The 21,509-nt window shown below is 44.8% G+C and overlaps 1 protein-coding gene across 2 annotated transcripts in view; it reads right to left on the bottom strand.

Annotated features, from left to right (window-relative positions):
* Positions 1-6,172: 6,172 nt before the first annotated feature.
* The window catches only part of LOC119436124 (kelch domain-containing protein 4-like), a 50,872-nt gene continuing 35,535 nt past the window's right edge, over positions 6,173-21,509 (bottom strand). For both annotated transcript variants that reach the window (XM_037702882.2, XM_037702884.2), the window contains exon 8: positions 6,173-6,623. In XM_037702882.2, the coding sequence (XP_037558810.1) occupies positions 6,219-6,623 (405 nt within the window). In that variant the 3' untranslated portion in view covers positions 6,173-6,218. The remainder of the gene's footprint in view (positions 6,624-21,509) is intronic.

The following is a 21,509-nucleotide window of genomic DNA, read 5'->3' as shown; positions in this document are numbered from 1 at the left end:
GATGACCGTTTTTTTTCCAATGCAGGTGTCAATGCAAAGTCATCAGCACCATCATCGAGTGCATCCAAGCAGCGTTACAGGCTGTGTTTTGTTAACATGCAGGTGTAGCGCTGCAAGCTTCTGGGCCAGTATGATGTAGTGATGCCTTCCACTCGATTCTATGCCACTCTTATCATCCAACGTTCACATTCTGCAGACCCCTTTAAAATAATGTGGGTGGAGTGACGCTGTGACCACTGACAAAATGCAAAAGAGAATGACATCGGAAAAGGCATCGCTACAAAATCTTGGCCCTGATTTCATACATCGCTTGTTGGTGTGAGCAAGCTGACATTTATAAACAACAAAAAACAATTTATTTATGCTGGTGTCCAGTGATGAGCATTGCACATGATCCGGAGGCTAGCAGCGTTCCACACCACGTTCAAGAAAAGATAAGCCAAGCGATTGCCGAGAACATGAGCAGTGGTCATAATTTGCAACGATACATTTCATTTTCCACTACCATTCGTCATGCTGAGCACCCTATCCCAGTAATTACTCAGTGACTGCAATAATGTCCAATGGATATCCTATAGATGTGTCGAATACAGTACATTCTGCAGATGCCCCTCAGACGATCGTTTGGCTGCACTTTCCATGTCTTGCAGACATCCCTAGCATGTCTGCGAGGGACATCATGTGGACATGCTGCGCACATTTTAGACAGGTCAGGGTCTTATGCACAGTGCTACATAATATCTATTATGTTTGCAGCACACACCGTATGACAGATGAAATATGCAGAGCGCCCATGCATCAAGAACAGATACATTGCATGCAGACATTACACGTGGAAGTGCAAGTAAACTCCTCACTCTACCAGGCCTTCTGCCATGCACAAGTGGCTTATTGTACAAACTCAAGCTTTCAAAGCAAATTTCGTCAGAAAATTAGCAAAGTACGACATACACACTAGCTGTAGACATTATAGCTTTGGATTGTAATTCAAATTGATGAGAAAGCATAATTAATTCTCTTGCGAAAAAACTCAAACAAAGCTTTATGGAGGACAATCTATTCACGTGCAAGCTGCAAAAGGCCCATGTGCAATATTTTTGGGACGTCCGTGGCAGTGGCGTAGCCAGAAATTTTGTTCGGGGGGGGGGGCTCAGGTTGCAGCGCGGCCTCCTCTTTATAGAGTTGTCGAGCGATCAAATGCATGAATAATAACTGCATTGCCAATGCCATTGTATATTACATGCTGCAAACGAATTATTGAATGCTACGCACTGTCAAGTAAAATATGTATTTTTTCAGAAAAGAATATATTCGGATGTCCTAAAAATTCTGGCAGAAATAACTGATATCAATGCGGCCTTGTTTTTTTTGTCTGTTTAATAAGTAAAGAAAATATCACACGGACATTAGAACTATATTAGTTCGAAACCAGCAAAGCAGTGTATACAGCTGATATGAAGAACCTAAAGGCAATGAAATGAATAAGTTGAGGACAAATATTTTGATGAATATTTTGATCATTCAAGAACTTTGTTTACATTTTTGAACATATGTAACGGCCAGGAAAGACCTCAATGACACTGTCCCTCGTTGCAATAGATTGCGCAGGAGCAGCTGTTACCGGTCGTGTATTGTAATTACACCGAGATTATACTCGCAACAGTGAGTACAAATAAAAAGTAGGAGAAAGAGAGAGAGAGAGAGAGAAGTCATAAGGGAAAGGCAGGGAGTTTAACCATGCTGAGCCCGGTAGGCTACCCTGCACGGGGGAAGAGGGAGAAGGGATTGAAAGAGAAGGAAGAGTGAAGTTCACAGTTCACACTTTGCACATTTACAGTTAAGCGTTCATCGCTGAGTTTCGTCACAGGCGGTCATACAGGCTTGCACACTTCAAAAAACACAGCACCGCCTTTGTAGCCCTGCACACAGCAGACGCACGAGGCCACGCGCCCAAGATCTTTTCCTCCGTAAAAGGCCTGTCGTCTAAGTGCCCCAAAGCCGTCCGAAGGGCAATCCTCTCATCTTCGTATCTGTGGAAGTCACATAAAAATAGGAGTTCTGCAAAATATACATTAGAAATGCGAAGATAGAATGGAATATACAAATGCGAAGATACAACTCGCTAAAGGGCAAAAAAGAGTCGCTGGAAACAAAGTTCATTGCTTGTATACACAACACCTCGATACAAGATATTTAAAAATTAAATTATGGGGTTTTACGTGCCAAAACCAGTTCTGATTATGAGGCACGCCGTAGTGGGGGGCTCCGGAAGTTTTGACCACCTGGGGTTCTTTAACGTGCACCTAAATCTAAGTACACGGGTGTTTTCGCATTTCGCCCCCATCGAAATGCGGCCGCCGTGGCCGGGATTCGATCCCGCGACCTCGTGCTCAGCAGCCTAACACCATAGCCACTGAGCAACCACGGCGGGTACACGATATTTAAATATACGTCTAAGTCTCCAATAAATCTACGTATTTAAGCAAACGTCACTGTATATTGTGCGTCAAACAAGACAAATAAACACGTGGCGGAGTCAGAGATAGTAAACTTTGCGCACAGAAAGACAGATGATCTAGGCAAGAACAAAACTATGATCGCAGAAATTGTGATATGTACTCGGGCCATGCAGCGGTCGCGACAGCACCAGAAAGGCAGAATAATAGAGGAATAATGCAGAAATCAGTACGAAAATGTGTAATTTAACTGCCTGCACAGCGGCAACAATTATTCTGCACCCAAAATTAAAGGATGGTTTTGCTTCGTTTCAAAAAAAGAAATAAAAGCAGGTAGCTAAAAAGGAAAGAAAAGGACAAACAAAAGCCACAGATGATGCGGCAAGTTACTACCCAATATCGGAGTGTGTTTTTGGCAAACGCCACGTGGGCCGGGCTTTCAATGAGCAAGGTCGGTACAAATTGGTTATTGATGTCCTCGTAATTTTCGTATTCGCATGATAATTTTAGTCATGATGCTAACTGCTAGAATAAACGGCTAAAATTTCTGCGGTTATAAAAGCTAACGAACAGTCATGCGTTTTCATAATTACGAGATTATGGACCTGAAGGAACAGAGCTTTTTACTTGCATTGATTTTTGCGGCTTCGCTATCTAAAGGACAAACTTCTCTCGGCGGGCGAGCGAAGCGGTCAATGACTTCGGACAAGTTGATGCCGACGTCTCTGTGGGTGTATAGAAGCACCAGTCTAACCATGCGTTCCACAGACATTGTAGAGCGCAAGTAGTGTTTTAGTAAACTTGTTAAAAAATAATTTCTCTGCGCTGGCAGTGGTCACTGGAAGGGTGACTAGAATCTGGAAGAGTTTGTACACATTTACATAGAACCTGCAGTCGCAAAGGGAGAGGGCATCTATTCCAGTGCTAAAACCTAAACACACTCCTTCGATGTTGTTTTCATCCTTAGCCGCGTTTACATGAACGCGACAACTGGCGCATCGCATCGCATCACATTAATTTTCTAGTGCATCGCATCCATGTAAACGGGGATAATGCGCTAGGAAAGCGCGTCGCATTAATGCGTCAGGCAGGGGTGGATTGAGACGCGTAAGTCGACTTTCGCAATGCATGTAAACGCGATTACAGCGCATTAGGAATTATAGGAAATACAATTTGCTGTGGATCTGCTGGGCGCTCGCCGAACTGCTTCGTGGCGTGACGCCGGAAGCGTCTGCAAGCGCTGCTTTGTGTTCAGTGTGCGTGTGCCGCCACCAGCGCACCAGGGGTGATGCGCTACATGTAAACGCTAGCGCATCGCATTACACGTGATGCGCTAGGAAATGTGATGCGCTACTGTCGCATTCTGTCGCATTCATGTAAACGCTGCTATTGTTTAGGTACCTTGCACAAACAGTAGGCTGTTCGATTCCGGCGATGTCCGTCGTTTCGTCAGGACGTATGGAGAAGCAGCCTGCTTTTGCAACTTGGCTTTCTTTGATAATTTCACCACAAATTTCTATAATTTGGTTTTGTGCATCTGGGCTTAAATACGACGCATTACTGGGGCAACTTTCCAAATGGTTCTTCAGATATGTATCTCCCCAATAAGCTCGCATGCGAAGAAGCGCTCTGAAAATACCTGTATTTTCAGCGAACCTATGCTTAAATCCATAGGATCACGGTCCCTGTGGCCACGGAGAGCCAGACCTTGTCACCCGCAAAAAGAATATCCTCAATAATAGGCTATTTACTTTCTTCTGTTTTCTCAAATTTTACTTTGCCTGCCCTGGTCCAGCTGATCGATCACATTGGGCATGCGTCCTGAAAATGTTTGGAGAAAATTATCAGCTGCTAGCTCACAGTCACGTTAATATTTAGTATTTTCGTGCGTGTGGAAGATTGCGAACACGTGCTTTCATTTCTGGAACGGCTTGGACACGAGGGCTCCAGTGCACGCATGTTGGTCAAAGTTTATAACAGGATTAACCCCATAAAGTTCCAGAATTGAAAATCTTTTAAAGCACACCTTTGGAAATGTCAGTGCACCTTTCGTGTCAAAAGTTTATGAGAACGTTACACCCATACAGTTTCGGAATTGAAATCCATGCGCTCCGTAGATTCCGCAGCCGCTGCGAGATGCCGCAACGCGCCCGCACGCTATCGGAAAGCCATTGAAAGTTCGTGCTCGGATGGGGCTCCTTACGTTACGTGACCCCAGGTGCCATGAAATCCACCCCAGGAGCCATGAATCCAGCCCGAGTTCGCAATGTTCGTGCCGAAATGTCTTTCGAGCGTGAAAAAGACATTGTAGACAGAATGCAGAATGATTGAACATAACTCGCCTACACGAACATGTCGCAGCCTATGACACAAGGACACCTGAACAATGGAACATTCCGCACTCAAGAACAAATTATGGTCAACAAATGCTTCGACATACACTTCCGACTTTACTCAATAACCTCGCCTTACGAGAAATAGACCTTCTGTCTTTATGCAGCCTGCACAACTACTTTCAGTCAAACTAATCCTTGTTGTTTAATGAGTTTGTTCATATGCAATACTGCATGACTTTTCCCCCCTTTATTTGCTTTAGTTTATACTGCCCTGAATATAGTGCTATGTTAGGTTTTTTTTCGCTATTTTTCTGCCTGTTTTTGTATAATAAGACTTTCTTTATGTAATCTATAATGCTCATGTATAAATTCAATATTTCCTTGTTAATGCAGACTACTAGTTTTTCTAATTGTTAAAGTGTATTACTACCTGTCTCGTATACACATTTTTTTTTGTAAATTGACACCTTCCAATCTGTTTACTCACATGTGAGCACCCGACACCCTTTGTTGCCTTTGATGGGTTTTTGGGCTGGTCAAGGTGCCAGCGTGCAACGTTTTATCAAGAACCCCACATTGTAATTATTTTCATGGGAAATAAATTATTATTATTATTATTATTATTATTATTATTATTATTATTATTATTATTCCCGGCGTCGGTGGTAGTTTTGGTCGGCGGTGCATGCCGGCACGAAAAAATTTCGGGGGGGGGGGGGGGGGGCCCTGGCTACGCGCCTGGTCCGTGGTAAGATATCCTAAAGAAGTCCATGTGCAATATCCTTATGTCATCCATGGTGGGATATCCAGAAATGGACGTGCAGTGATTCTCCGCACTGATATGCATGTAGCCATAGCGGTAGCATTGCACTGAAGACACTGTAAGGCATAATTGGAAAAGCCAAAGCACCAAAATAAGTGTTTTTGAGTTTTAACTTCTTCGACAATTTTTCATACAAGCGGATGCATTTTGTTTAAACTAGGAGGCTCTAACCCCCGTATTCAGAAATGCATCTTAAATAGAAGCCCACGCCTGACTTGATTTAAATGACGCCTGTCATGAACGCACCAAGGGAAACGCAATGAGTGTTTTGGGCACGTTCATGCCAGGTGCAATTTATATCATGACAAGCATGGGCTTCAAGTTAAGATGCATTTCTGAATACAGGAGTAAGTCAACTTATGCTATTCCTTTTTCTTTCCACACAGCTGCTTTCATAAAAATCATACTGGCGCACTACTACTACTTCAACTGTAACAGCGTAACTTATAGAAGAATTAAGTCTATACAACTCACAACCATGAGGTTTAATAACCTAAGGTAAACATTGAATCACAAGTTCACTATATTCTTGAAGACTGAATACTTGTCTGTACTATAAATTTATTTATATGTACCAGACAGAAATCCAAAACAATTATTTCTTCATGAGTCAGATGGAGCACATGCACCTTCCTCACTGTCTTCATCATCCTCGTCATCTTCATCTATCTCCATCTCTTCAGAGTCAGAATCAGAGTCATCAGACCCAAGCCATTCCTGTGCTTGTGGATCCAATGGTACAAGCACTTTCCAATTATCCAACTTGCGCAGGTCTAGTGCATACATGTCAGAAAGTGTAAACTGCCGATGATTGTCTTCAAACATCCCTCCATACAAGTAGAGGATCCCATGCTTGATGGCCATGCAGCTGCCCATACGAGGAACTGGTGCAAAGGCATCCTTGGGTGCCTCTGAAGTTGTTGCTTCTTGGCACATGGGTTCTGCTGGTGTTTTTTCCTTTGATGCCCCGATTGTAACTGTGAAGACACCATCATCTGATGTCACAACCTGTAAAAAAAAAAAGAAAGGAAAAAAAATAGCGCAATGAAAAATCACGAACACTACTCTAAGAGGCACATTAAGAGAAACATTTTAGAACAACTACTTTGACAAAAAACACCTACAGTTGACATCCATGCATAGTTACCTTTGGTTGTCTCAGCAGAAAGGTGCAAAATGGGCTTAAAATACTTAAACTAATTTGAATGATGAACTCTGACTCATTCACAATAACATGTGATGGTATGCTGCATTTGCCCTCGAAAGCATGATTGAAGAGTGCCATCAGAAATTACGGCGAGAGCAGAATTTCATATGCAGGATACTGACTTACGATCACATCACATCCTGCAACTATGCTTGATAACTCATGCCATACAAATTATTTTTATAGGGATGTTCAAATAAATGAGTTTTGTAATTGAATTGATTCTATATATTATGGCAGAAAGAACTAGCTTCACATATAAAAGAAATACCAAGTACTTCTTCTAAAAAGTACAAGGAAAAGGTCATGTGGAAGCTGTATTGTAAACAAAGCTCTGTCACAGACCCCGGTGAACGAGGCGCAGACGCCGGACTAAATTCCAAAGCCGAATTATCAGCTTCCGAAAATAATCCCACGAAAGCAAGGACAATTAAGAGTGGGCCCTCTGGTGCGCCAGCGAACGCCGGTTGCTGTCCAAAGACCGAGTCAGAGCCCAGAGTTGTCAAAACACAACAAAATATATTCTTCACACAAGGCAGTTACACACACACACTTGCACACTTAGGCTAGACACAACACAATACAAATCAGATGGGTATTAACAATCACAGAAAATAACGACAAGCACAAGAGTCCAACACGTAAAGTACAAAATAAATAGGAACACTAAGTGTCCAATCGTATTCACCGTGCTGGTTGGTCTTGGAGTCAGACGATCTCGGCGTAACTTGGGGGCAAATCTCGAAGAAGGAACTTCTTCCGGAAATGCAGACGCTCGATGAACTCGTTGACTAGCTTGCCGGGGAATCCCCTTCTTCCGCAGACGCTCGGTCTTCACGTTACATAACTTCACCGGTGCGGACTCAACTCCTGAATTCTTCACTGGACTCCCGGATTCCTAACTGACAATGCTCGCACGGCGTTTATATAGCCGTCGACGGTCCTTCTCGAACATTCGATCGGAGTTGTGATTCCGTAGCACGGCCAAAGCTTGGGAAGCTTCTACTCTTTTCTCGTACCTTCGACCGCTGCTTTCGGAACATTCTCGAGGGGGGGGGGGGGGGGGGGTGATGATGACTCATGCTGTTCACGCACGCTCACGCTGTTGTTATCTCTCTCGGCTCGCCGGGTGAAAAGGAGTCTCGGCGCGCGCGTGTGCTCTCTCTCTCTCTCTCCGGTTAACGTCGCTTCGTCGAACCTCGTTCCAGACGTTTCGGCGCCGTTGTTAGCGTGGTTGCTTGAGGCGTATGCGCTCTCCCCCTCTGTTGAAGTTGCCGCGGGACCGGCCTGTTCTTTCGCTGGCTTGCGCGACACTCGGCGCGCGCTTTGATTACGCGCTCTTTTGTGACACTGCCCCCCACTTTAAGAATATTATGCAATAATATTCAAGAAACCACAAAAGAAGCGCGCACAAGAGTCCACTACACAAGAGTCCGTAAGTCCATAAATCAGTCCACCACAAATCACACATCACTCGCGATACATCGAGTACAAACACAAGTCACACAAGTACGCTTGGACTACACAATAACACATCGCTAGTGTAACTAGTACACTTATATTATACAATAATACATCTCTCACGTAACAGTTACACTTGTACTATACAAAAATACATATCTCGCGTAACAAGGCAATCATATGAAATATAACATGAGCAAAAAAGTATACAAAGCTACGACAGGGTAGTTTCAGAACACAAACAAACACATGATACATAAACAAACAGCACACTCATCACAACACTTTGCACCACACACTAATGGTCAATGGTTCTTAAATTTGAACTTCCTGTCCTTGGTCTTTCTATAGTAGTGTTTCGCGTGGTTATGGGTCCCGGTCGGTTTATTTTCGGAATTGGGTCTGGAAGGGAGCTGGGACGGTTTTGCCTGAGCCTTTGCTTGAGCTCGGGTGACAGCTGCCGCGGTGTTTTCGTCAGATGTTGATGGTTTTCCGTGTGGCTCTTCAATCGTCGATGTTTCGATCTTCAATTCTTCTTCCAAAGGTTTCGGATCGTCTGGGGCGCGAACTCCCTCAACGTTTCCTAGAATTAGGTCGTACAGTGGGCTGTCCATGCAGAGCGCAGTGACATTCCCACTGTAATAGGGGGTGTCGACCTCAATCTTGGCTTCAGGAAGCTTCCTAGCCGTACCATCGACTAGGCAAACTAAAGTGGTTTCGCCCGTGAGCTCCTCGTCTTGTACTAAGTCCCTTCGCACGATCACTGTGCTGGTGCCGGAATCTCGTAACACCGTGATTTGTTTGTCTCCCAATTTTCCGGCAAGTACGGGCATTACCTTATCGGGAAATTCTGGGCGTTGTGTCATCACCGCATTAACGACCGGAATTCTTTTTCCGTCTCGAAGTTCTACAAAGCCGTCGTTTATGTCTTCTTCTTGATGTTTTGGTGGGGCATACACACAGGATGCTTGGGGAGTTTCCTTCACTCCGTTGCGACATGAATCGGCGTTGTGCCCCGTTCGCCCACATTTAAAACATTTAACCTCGTTGGGGCGCGTAAAGTTGGTCCGACAACTGCTAGCATGGTGGCCTAGTCGGTTACAAAGATAACACCTCGGAACAGGCTTCGGAGGGTTTCTCCTTTCATCGGATGCCGGTTTCTTTGCATCCTCTGGCTCCTCTTTTCTGATCTTGGAGAGATTGGTGCCTCCCTGTGCTTCCAAAAATTGGTCTGCCAATTCCAACATATCTTGAAGCGTTTTAGCTTTCCTTTCTTTCAGATAGAGTGACAGGCTCGGGTGGCAACTGATGAGGAATTGCTCCTTGATCAGAAGCTCTCTAAGCGCACCGTACTCCTGTGCAGTCTCTGAAAGTTCGGTCCACCTATCAAAATAGTGACTGAGCCGCGCAGCAAATTGCGTGGCCGTCTCGCCATCGGCGGGCTTTCCAGTCCTAAACTTATCTCGGAAGCCTTCTACGGTGAACCTAAATCTTTTCAGTAAAGCAGCCTTCACCCTTCCATAATTAGAGGCATCGGTTGGCGTCAGCCTACCGTACACACTAAGTGCTTCACCGCTCAAACACGTACTCAACGCAGTGGCCCATTGATCCTCTGGCCAATTCTGGCTTTTAGCAACTGTCTCAAATCTATGCAAATAGGCATCCAGATCATCTTTTCTTTCATCGAATGCCACAAGCAGTTTGCTTGGGTTCAGACGGAAGCTAGTTTCTTCCCTTTCAGTGCTATCGACTCTTGCCTGGGCGGGAGCGTCTGTACGCTGCTGCAATCGAAGTCGTTCGAGTTCTAACTCATGCTGTCTCTGTCTTTCTCTCTCAGCTATTTCAGCTTCTCTTTCCTCTTTGGCCCGTTCGGCCGCTAGCTTCTCTCTTTCTACAGATTCTTTTTCCTTCTGACTAACCCACTTCCGTAATTCCGCTCCGGAAAGACCCATCTTCTCACCAAGGGCAACTAATTTCTCGAGATCCATAATGCCCTTCAAAAATCTAGCCGCGTGCAAAAAATATCTGCCTAGATTTCAACAATCGAACTGCTCTCTGCACACAAGTTAGCAAAACGTGGTGCAACACTCAAAATCGTTTACAATAGCAATGTAAACGACCCTAGGCTCTTTCTCCCTACTATGGACACACAATTTGCACCAGAAAGGTCCTGTCGCGGACGCCAGAAATATTGTCACAGACCCCGGTGAACGAGGCGCAGACGCCGGACTAAATTCCAAAGCCGAATTATCAGCTTCCGAAAATAATCCCACGAAAGCAAGGACAATTAAGAGTGGGCCCTCTGGTGCGCCAGCGAACGCCGGTTGCTGTCCAAAGACCGAGTCAGAGCCCAGAGTTGTCAAAACACAACAAAATATATTCTTCACACAAGGCAGTTACACACACACACTTGCACACTTAGGCTAGACACAACACAATACAAATCAGATGGGTATTAACAATCACAGAAAATAACGACAAGCACAAGAGTCCAACACGTAAAGTACAAAATAAATAGGAACACTAAGTGTCCAATCGTATTCACCGTGCTGGTTGGTCTTGGAGTCAGACGATCTCGGCGTAACTTGGGGGCAAATCTCGAAGAAGGAACTTCTTCCGGAAATGCAGACGCTCGATGAACTCGTTGACTAGCTTGCCGGGGAATCCCCTTCTTCCGCAGACGCTCGGTCTTCACGTTACATAACTTCACCGGTGCGGACTCAACTCCTGAATTCTTCACTGGACTCCCGGATTCCTAACTGACAATGCTCGCACGGCGTTTATATAGCCGTCGACGGTCCTTCTCGAACATTCGATCGGAGTTGTGATTCCGTAGCACGGCCAAAGCTTGGGAAGCTTCTACTCTTTTCTCGTACCTTCGACCGCTGCTTTCGGAACATTCTCGAGGGGGGGGGGGGGGGGTGATGATGACTCATGCTGTTCACGCACGCTCACGCTGTTGTTATCTCTCTCGGCTCGCCGGGTGAAAAGGAGTCTCGGCGCGCGCGTGTGCTCTCTCTCTCTCTCTCCGGTTAACGTCGCTTCGTCGAACCTCGTTCCAGACGTTTCGGCGCCGTTGTTAGCGTGGTTGCTTGAGGCGTATGCGCTCTCCCCCTCTGTTGAAGTTGCCGCGGGACCGGCCTGTTCTTTCGCTGGCTTGCGCGACACTCGGCGCGCGCTTTGATTACGCGCTCTTTTGTGACAAGCTCTTAATTCTAGAATACGCACTATGCTAATGACAACTTAATGTCCAGGCAACTGAGCAGCATGAAAAAGGCGACAACATGAAAAGAGAATGTGACCACATTTGGTGCCACCAATGATAATGATAGTAATTAAAGAAAGGAGCTACTGACAACTAGATTTGCAGAGTTTAACCTGTTATGTGCTAATACTAAATGCCTGACCAGGCTCTAACATATATTTTGGTTATACACTGGATGCTTAGAAGTGCGGTTGAGGAAGTTTTCTACCACAATACCTTAAAAAAAAAGAAAGGTTTAGTAATAGTGCAGATTTATGCAAATGAAATGGTGCGTGCCAATGGCTTAAGGAGGTGAGTGATGTCCCCTGCATCCATTTTTTCTTTCTTTCCTTTCATCCAGCATGGTAAATTTTCGGTGGTGGTTTTGCATGCTCTGGTATCTCGAGAATCTGCAAGTTGTTCACATCATTGGCAGCTATTTGTGAGCTATAACAAGACACATGACATGGAGGCAAGAGCTACAACTTGGGAAACTAGTTGGTCTGAGAAGTGGGTGCAAGCTTTCATTTGAATTTTCAGATGTTTTCATACCACACATTAGTGCAATGCTTTATAGACATGATCTATGCATCACACTTGTTTATTTGTAATACCCAATCGTAGTGAGCAAATGGCACACTGTCAAAAGCACAAAGAGTAGACGAGTTTGAACGCGTCCCACATGATGATGCCACCTAACCAACAAGCAGTGGAATGACGATGGTACTACAGGAAAGACCACAAGAGCCAGGAACAAAAAACATGGAAGCAATGTAACAACACATTATGCATTTAAAGCTTTCCAGTCGATTGTCTGAGGCTACAAATGCTACTAGTAGTATTAGAAGTCAGAAACAAGTATGCTTGGTGCGAGTAAAAACAGTACTCAAAAAACACAAGTCAGTAGTTAAAATCGCTTAAAAAGAATTTGGGTTTGGTACACGAAACCAATGTGATGCTGAGTACTTTGCCACCTGGCTTCCTCAAGCTGATGTGCTTGCCAAGCATGACCTACTAGCAGGCATGTACCCAGGAAGGGGGGGGGGCACCCCCCCCCCCCCCGAACCTAAGGAGCATACTCCCCTCCTCTTCCCCCCCCCACACCTGCACTCCTCCCACACATTCCTAAAGTGCCGCCAAATCAATCTTGAGACTTGACAGCTATTAGGTGGCCAACACTGGTCTGCTGGTACAGTAGTATATTATTATGGCCGAGGCGTGGAAGGGATCGCTGATAGGGTCAAGGGAAAGGACATTGAACAGAGGACGTGAAACAGACTGATATTCTCCCAGCTAAAAAATGGAGTACAGCACTTTTCATGCAAAATTGGCAAGGAAAACAAGAGTCGCAAGGAGTTTAGAAATTAAGCGATCCACTAAGGGAGAGAGCCAAGGGAGCAGTCAAACAGGAAGGAAAAGCAGAAATTAAAGAATTTAACAGTTGTTTGTGAAAATATTTATGGATCAAAATCTTTTTATTTAAAAAGGAAGAGAAAATGCTGCCGAAAGTGGAGAATGATTCCATGTGTTTTGAATGATGCTTCTACAGTTATCAGTCGGCTCGCCTGACGTAGGCACTTCTCTGCTGCTCTTATGTGGGTGTTTTTCTAACCTTCCAGGTGGGCACAGTACATCTAGAACCGCAGCGTCCAGCTTTCTACAGGGTTGTATGGGACTGGCGGCCACGCATCGTTATGCAACTTCTCAAGTAACTGTACGAGTCATTTTTGGCACTTAACTTGGTAGAGCAGTAAACGAGGGATCCAAAAGAACTGCGATTGTTCCGTAAATATATGTTTATAATTCTTCCAGAGCTAATTTAAAAAACGCTACTAGAAATCTTTGTTTGCACTTTCGCTTGTTTACTTGTTCTTGGCGGTGTCCTTCCTGCGTTTCTTTCCTGCGCGAGTCCATTTGATGCGGCTTCTTGTTTGCCAAGTATAGGAGAGGTGTATCTCACAGGTGTACCTGTGAGATACACTTTATTTGATTTTTCTTGTGCGGGTTTACGCACTTTTATGGATAACAGTGGGCACTGTTCATCTTTGTACTAGTTAAGGAACAACCCCCCCCCCTCATTTGCATAAAAATGTTACCTTCGGTTAAAACCCCCTCCCGAAAAAAAATCCTGGGTACGTGCCTGCTTACTAGTGACTTAGTGACTTCCTCGTGACACTTGCCAAGCCTGATTCTGCAAGCATGACCTCCTATACAGTTAAACCTTGACATAACAAACTTCAATATAACAAAATCCTCAATATAACAAAGTATTTAAATTTTTATAACTTCATGTCCATAGAACACCAGGTCTCTTTAACCTCAATATAACAAAGAGTGTTTATCCGCAATTTCAATATAACGAAATTTCATTGATGCCGAAAAGGAAGACCAAGGCAATAAATAGAAACTACTGCGGGCACCAGTTGTCAAATGGTTGAATTACATGCGGTTGTCTGCGAATGCACCTTTCAAATCGCGCCACCACACGTCGGAGTTGATAAGCTGGCGAGTGCTGTGCTAATGAGAAGCACTAGAAGGCACACGTATCAGCGCATCATACCGCGCACTCTACGCAGCATAGTTCCATATTTTGCACGTGCCTTGCGTCAGCACCCAATTTGGTGTTTTTGTTGTCGCTGTGTGGCAAGTAACAAGCATGAGTAGCGGTAAAAAGAGGCGCTAGTACTAAATGCCACACCCTCTCGTTGGAGGACAAGGCTAGTATCCTGAAAGCAATCTCAATTGGCAAGAAAAAGGATGTCGCCGCTTCTTTCAGGATACCACAGAGCTCGCTCACCATGATCTGAATAGATAAAAGCTATCCCCGACTCACTGAAGAAACAAACAAATTTCCAGCAAAAGTAATTGGAACTAACACATGCTTTTACCGTAAATAAAAGTGTTTTCGGTGAGTATGCTACTCCTGCAACAAGTTTCAGATATAAGCAGCCGACAGATTTTTCGGAGCTGCTCGCACTTACCTCTGGCACTGCTACCTACAAAAACCAACTTACAAAACTTCTGTAGAACCAATGCATAATAGCGACCGAAATTTCCGATGACAAACCAGACCGACCAGAATTGGTCGGCAACTGTACTTTACATAGAAGGCCTGATTTCAATGTAGCGAAATTTTGCTACATCAAGGTTTAACTGTACTCTACTTCATACTTAGCAACACTAAGTAAGCTGTGCAAGTAGTGCTGTTGCAGATGTTTCACTCTGCACGTTTCACAGTGCGGCTGCTTTTGATCTGCGACGCTTTCTATGGAAAACTACTTCATATGTTACAAACACAGCTTATGGATGTAAACTTGCATCAAATCACATATTTGTGCACCTTTGTGCTTTCAGTATGCAACATACTATGTCTTTGTCGCAAGCACAAGCAGTGCGTTGTGGCCACTGGTCACAGAAACCTGTCAATTCACTCTTACTGTGATAAATAGGGTCATATCTGCGACACCCTACACGTAACAATAAGCCACATTTTGTGAAATAAGCGTACGAGACTTAATTTACATCGAATTACATAACACAAACATGCATTTGTTTTTTGTATGTGACACACTATTTTTTATTGCAAATGTGAGCAGTGAGCGAAGTCTCTCTATCTCCAGCCTTTCTACATGATGTGTATGAAATGGAGTAGTGAAGTATGCTGTAGGTAAAGAAAGGAGAAGCGATGTTTAAGGCACCCGTCGTGATGGCATAGTGGCTTTGGCATTCTGCTGCTAAGCACGAGGGTGCGAGATTAAATCCCAGCCAAGGCGGCCGCATTTCGATGGGGGCGAAATGCAAAAATTAATGTGTACCTTGCATTGGGAGCACAAGAAAGAACCTAAGGTGATCAAAATTAATCCGGAGTCCCCCACTACAGCATGCCTCATAATCATATCATCAGTGATGCTACTGCGGACTTATGATTTGGAGCAATTTTTGGAGCATCAGAAATTTCATTTTGGAGCACTTTGGAGCAGGCAATTTGGCATTTTGGAGCAGCTTGGAGCAGCTGATTTTTCTCATCCTGAAGTATTTCGAAAAAGCGAGTTGCAATTTACATTCAACTACCTGAATAATTCTTATGTACTCACGAGAAGCTTCGTGAACATTTCCATCTATTGCAGATCTCGTGGAGAAGAAAATGCACTTGTGTGCATGCGACACACACAGACACAAATTGATATCATTTCGTATATTGCTAGTTTTCCCAGATGTCATCGGTAATATCCAGAAACAGAAATGATGGGACACATTGGCGGCACGCAGTTATTATAACCACGTCATGCTGCGCTTCAAACAAGCTACTAGCTGCGTTTCCGGAGTAGATAACATCCGCCGATGAATCGCCAATTAACCTTGAAGCCGCGAGCCTCGGCAGAAACCGCACTTTGCCGTCGAGCCGCCTTGCAAGGCAGACGCCGCGTCGGCGCCGTGCGTGGCACTGCTAAAGTCACTGGAACCTGGAACTTTGAAAGTACCGCAACCACCAGAGCGAGCGCAGGCAACACTGCGTGGAAAAGACGAAAAGACGAGCAGCTCTTCCTCGGGTTTTCTAGGCTTGCTACAGTGAAGAACAGCACGATGGCTGCCGCAGTGGGCCCTGTGAAATCCACAAACAAAACCGCATTTCGTTTAGCTAGATACGATGTAAATTACAAGTACAGTAGCCGACAGATTTTTCGGACTCCAAAAATTCGGACTTGTTGGATATTCCGGACTTCATAGATGTACCGGCAGGATTCCCATATAGCTAATGCATTATCGCGAGAGATTTTTCGGACGAATCTAGGAGCCAATGTTCGATTTTCCGGACTAAATCGCTCGCTCTGAGCCACGCTACCCGATCTTGGAGGCCGCCATGTTGGATTTACCGCTGGCTTGGCTTCCAGGGCCCCCCTGTATAGCCTTCAAGATCGGTAGACGCAAGCTATCCCCTCGTCTCTGAGCCCATGCCCGCTCTTCCTTGGCCGACAAAACGTTCTAAAAAGCTCCACTTGCTTTTCTTTTTTTTTGTTCGGTCCGTACGCTGTGTGCGGGTGAAAGCTTGCGAGGGTCAGCCAGCAACCGCAATTTATTCTCACGCACGCGAGAGAGGAAGGCGGCCGGAGGCGCGCACGGACTTCGTTCGCTCGCGGGGCACGGGGAGAAGGCGGCGGAGACGGTGGGGCAGTGTTGCCAACCATTTTTTGGGAAATACCCTATGTCATAGTCAAAATTACCCTACTTTACCCTACACAATATTTTTATGACCCTACATTTCACCCTACCCTTAAAATAGCATAGTGCAATAATAATAAGTTCCAGACTATACTTCACAATTCGACGTGATAGATGTGCGGTGGCGATAAAGTTGGTAGCGACTGTAATTGAAATAATTTGAAAAAAAAAAAAAAAGCGCATATCAAAAGCGAGCGTACGCGCCTTAGCACACATCGTCTCCCAGAAGTGGATGGGAGCGAGAGAGAGAGATTAAAGTCTTTATTGAGCAAAATATTGTGGTGTGGCTTGCTAGTCCGGTGTAGGTTGTTGTGTTGAATATAGGAAAAGGGCATAACAGAAACAAAATGTAGCAAATCAAAGTAAGCAAAGCAATACAACAAGATCGGCGCTCCGTGCCATGCCGTCGCTGACAGCTTCGATTATAATGGCTCCTAAACTGTATATAGGAAAATAATTTAAAGATGAATGAGGTGGTTTGGTTTGATGATGTAAAAGACAGCGCAAGCAGAGCAGGGATAAAGTGAAGAACAACACAATAAAATGCAGTTGCGAGTTCAGCGCTCGTCTTTCTCTTTCTGAAGAAAAAACACCAATGCTATAGCACAGAGATATGTGAAGTCTGATCCTTCGGCTCTGCCCTATGCTGGTGAGATGTGATTTAAAACAGCTGCTATTTTATTCAAAGAAAGATTTAGTTTTCGGATCTGTGTCGAGAATAGCACTGTCGGAGTTGTGTCGATCGGCTAGTTTTTAAAATCACTCAACTGTTCATTTTTGCTGATTGTTGACGAGCAAGAAGTTCTTTCTGGGGTTTTACGTGCCAAAACCAGTTCTGATTATGAGGCATGCTGTAGTGGAGGGCTCCGGATTGTAGGGTAATTACCCGACAGTTGGCAACACTGCGGTGGGGAGTTGCATTCTGGGGTGCGATCTTGTACGCGTTCCAAAATGAAATGGAGGCGGTCCGTTCCATCGAGCCGCATACGATTGGTCAATTTGAACCGTGAGCCGCACACGATTGGTCAATTTGAACCGTGACGATGAAATTGACCAATCGTGTGCGGCTCGATGGAACGGACCGCCTCCGTTCCATATTGGAACGCGTACAAGATTGCAACCCAGCTCTTGCGGCTGCCGACGGAGCTGCCGCGCAGGCACCGTAACCGTATCTTGAAAGCGATCTGCTATGTGGCCGAAGTGTGCGCCTGCGATCTGCGATGGGTACAAAGGGCGTGCGCCGAGTGCCACTAGCTTCGTATGCGCCGATTTTTTTTCTTTTTCGACGTTCGCGTTGAAGCGAGAGAATAGACAGCGCAAAGGTCAATATGCCCGCGGTCATCGAGCGAGATGTGTTCATGTAACCTGTGCGCGCGTGACACCGTGCTTATTTAGTTAGTAAGCGCATATTTACAACTTTATACGGCCGATAAAACTAACATCCTTACTTCGTATCGCTGTCTATTAATTGGCTATCGCAATCGATGCTCCGCCTTTTGGGCGAAAGTGCGACATTTTTCTTAAGCCGCTCTAAGCCTCAATTTTTTTCTCTTGGGGGGCGAGTTTTTCGGACTGTTCGGTTTTTCGGACTGCTCGATTTTTCAGTCCCCGCGAAGTCCGGAAAATCGGTCGGCTACTGCACTCGGAAAGTGAAGCATTCAACTGTGCGCCACCCGTTCTAAATGCAAAGCGATCCCGATGCTCGTGTGTCACACAAGATTTTTTTTTTCGGATGACTAGGTATCAAGCGCTGCCACAAAATCATTTATATGCGTGGTTATCGCTTTCTAACGTGGCTACTGATTTAACCGCGCACGAAATGTTTCATACAGATCTATTTCTACGAAAATAAACAGTCCCTGACTGCACTACAAGAAAAGGGATGTTAAAACAGAATTAACCAGGTCATGTTCGTGTTGTTTTAAACAACACAACAATGACAGGTCGATCGATCTTCTCACTACAATTTGTTATTTGTGACACAGCCGCCCGTATTCCGTCGCTCTTAGAGCCACATTTTGCTCGGTTCTGCATATTTCTGAGCATCTCCTCGCTTTGTTTACTCAAGGCAAACCGCAGTTTTCAAAGCAAATGCGCGAAGAAGCTTTTCCATCACATTATGGCATTTAGGGAGTTCGATGAAATACCACACGGAGCTTCTCAGCTTTGCGATATCAACAAGTTCACCAAGTGGGAGGGAACTTGTCGCTCTTTATCCGGTGCAGCCAGAAATAGCACGGCGCTTGCTGTCACTCTTTCCGCTTAACTGGTATCGTGAAAAGCGCTTTCCCGGACTCCCGGCGGTTGCTGCACCCGAACGTGCAGCACCCGGGCATTTCCTTTCGTTTTGTTTTAAGTCTACGAAAGTTACATATACACTAAATTATGCAAAATCTGACCTCGTTGATGACTCGTACGCGCGGCGTGTGCGAGCGATGTCTGTCTGCTTATCTCCTCCGGCGCGGCTTAGATCCGCCATCTATAGTGGAAAGTGATCACCTGACGGCAACTGACCAATCGGCGGCGCGGCGACTAATTAGAGAAAAGGGCTGCGGTACTTTCCAGGTTCCAGTGACCTTAATTGGGACGTACGCGCTAGAGCTTTCTCGTCTCCTGTTTGCAGCTAAGGTTGCAACTAAGGCTCGCCCTATCGTCACGTTGAACGTTTTAATTCCCCGGTGGTGCAATTGGCGATAGACGTCGTCAAATCCGAAACTGTTTGGCGCAGTTAGGCGCAATTTTCGTCGATTGTATCAGGATGGTGCAGTAAATCCCAATTGGCCACTTTGGCGCAGTTGGCGCAGGAGTGGAATGATATCATGGTTGGGCCCCCCATGTAAAACACTATAATTTAATTTTACTCATAAAAATGTACTGGAGCGCATTCGTAGATTACAAAACTTTGGAAAACGCCAGAGCTTTAGACAATGACATTGATTCAAACTTGATGTAACCGACAAAATTGCTCAAATTATTCGGTGGATCGAATGAAACAAGAGGCAGAAAGAACACCAAAAGACAATGCAGATTCCCATCGGTAGTATTTGCCCCAATTTTAAAATGCCCCTGAATTGAATGCGCACACTTGTTTTGATTCAATATAAAAAGCTAATGTAGAAATGACATTGGAGCTCCTAACACAGTAAAAATCAAATGCACACCTGATACTTTAGCAAGAAAAACTTAGAATTCCTCCGATTTTGACAATAAAAAAGAAGAACAAACCAGCCAACTTAAACTTCACAGAATAAAAATTTATTTACCCTAATGTCCATCGTCATTACTCTCGGACTTACTCGCCATCTATTAAGAGCCACAACATGTCCTTCGTATGATCCATAGCACATTTGATAGTCTGCATTTATCAAGCAACTCCGCAACAATCACAAATGGGATTGTGACCCACGCCTCTACTAACCACTTCGCTCGTTCGTCCTCTGACGCATACAATTCTCCGGAATGCAAAGAACAAGGAATGTGACTTGTTGCTGCTAGCTGAACATGTAAAATATCATCTGAACGTGTTTTCGTAATCAGACTGAAAGCGATGCGTCGTCATCACCTATGGGTGTGTTCCAATTCTGGCCAGTATCGGAGACAGTCTACACAGACAGCTCAGGAGACAGCCGAGACAGCTTCGAAGTTAAGTAATGGAACGTGTTTGAACCCGTACGAAAGACGCTTCTGCAACGTGACGCCACCTAGGGGTGACAAGGAAATGTTTAGAAAAGCACATATTATTTCTGTGTTTTAAGTATTTGCGCCTACCATACCTATAAAAAACACGATGTGACTTGCATTAAGGGCATAGAAAAACATGTCTACGTTTTCTTGTGTACAGACGACCTTCCCATCGAGTTTCCAAGCGTCCTGCTCAGCTGCCATCATGATTGGACAGAAAAGCAGCCTGCATTGTTTCCGACTTCAATCCTGTATTCGTGAAGCTGTCTACTTTGACGACTTCGTGAGAATGTCTACTTTGTCGTCTACGGTGAGCAGTAGAACTATCCAAAATAACTTTTGTCACCACCCGTGGTCGCCATCTTGTGATGGCAGCGACGATGACGTTGGCTAGGCTGGCTTTGACAGTCGAACGCCATAAACGTGGTTTTGGTTTTGTATCGGACTGCATCACCCAAGCAATTTACAGGCAAAAAAAAAAAGACACGCATTACAATTCGGTAAATACTGTATTAATTCTTTGTAAGCTGCACTTTTTGCTAGAAAATCTTCCTAGGGTAGGTTGAAAATAGGAGTTTTTTGATAGAGATGACGTGTGTTTGAGGCATTCACTGTACTCCAAGTGCTGCCAAGACAAACATGGCCGCTAAAGGAGTCACCAAATGTGGTCCCCATTGGGGTCAGTCGCGTGCGTGATCAAGCCAAGTTCAAATTATCAGACAAAGGCTAATTTCAGGATTGAAATAACGAAAGTTTGGTCCAATAGAAATGTATGTTACAGTAAACCCTTGTTCACTAAAACTCTGATTATCTCGAAATATTGGTTCAAGTGAATTTTTTTTCAGCTGTGATGTCAACCCATGTGTTTTTCACCAATTATCTCAAAAGAATTTTTCACCGGACTCTGGATATTTCGAAATTTCGACGGCGAAAATACCATGGAACAGGCGATGGGGCAATGTCGGCAACATCGCTTGCACTTGCTTTTCACCCCACAGCAGCTCAGTAGCCGAGCCAGACGCTGTGCTGTGTCGCGCTCACTCGCTTATCTTTCTTCATTCTGTCCGTCTATCACCACTCA

This window comes from Dermacentor silvarum, chromosome 1, assembly GCF_013339745.2.
Source record: "Dermacentor silvarum isolate Dsil-2018 chromosome 1, BIME_Dsil_1.4, whole genome shotgun sequence".
NCBI lineage: Eukaryota > Metazoa > Arthropoda > Arachnida > Ixodida > Ixodidae > Dermacentor > Dermacentor silvarum.
Note: the sequence above shows the minus strand (reverse complement) of the source record. Positions and strands in the feature narration are given on the sequence as shown.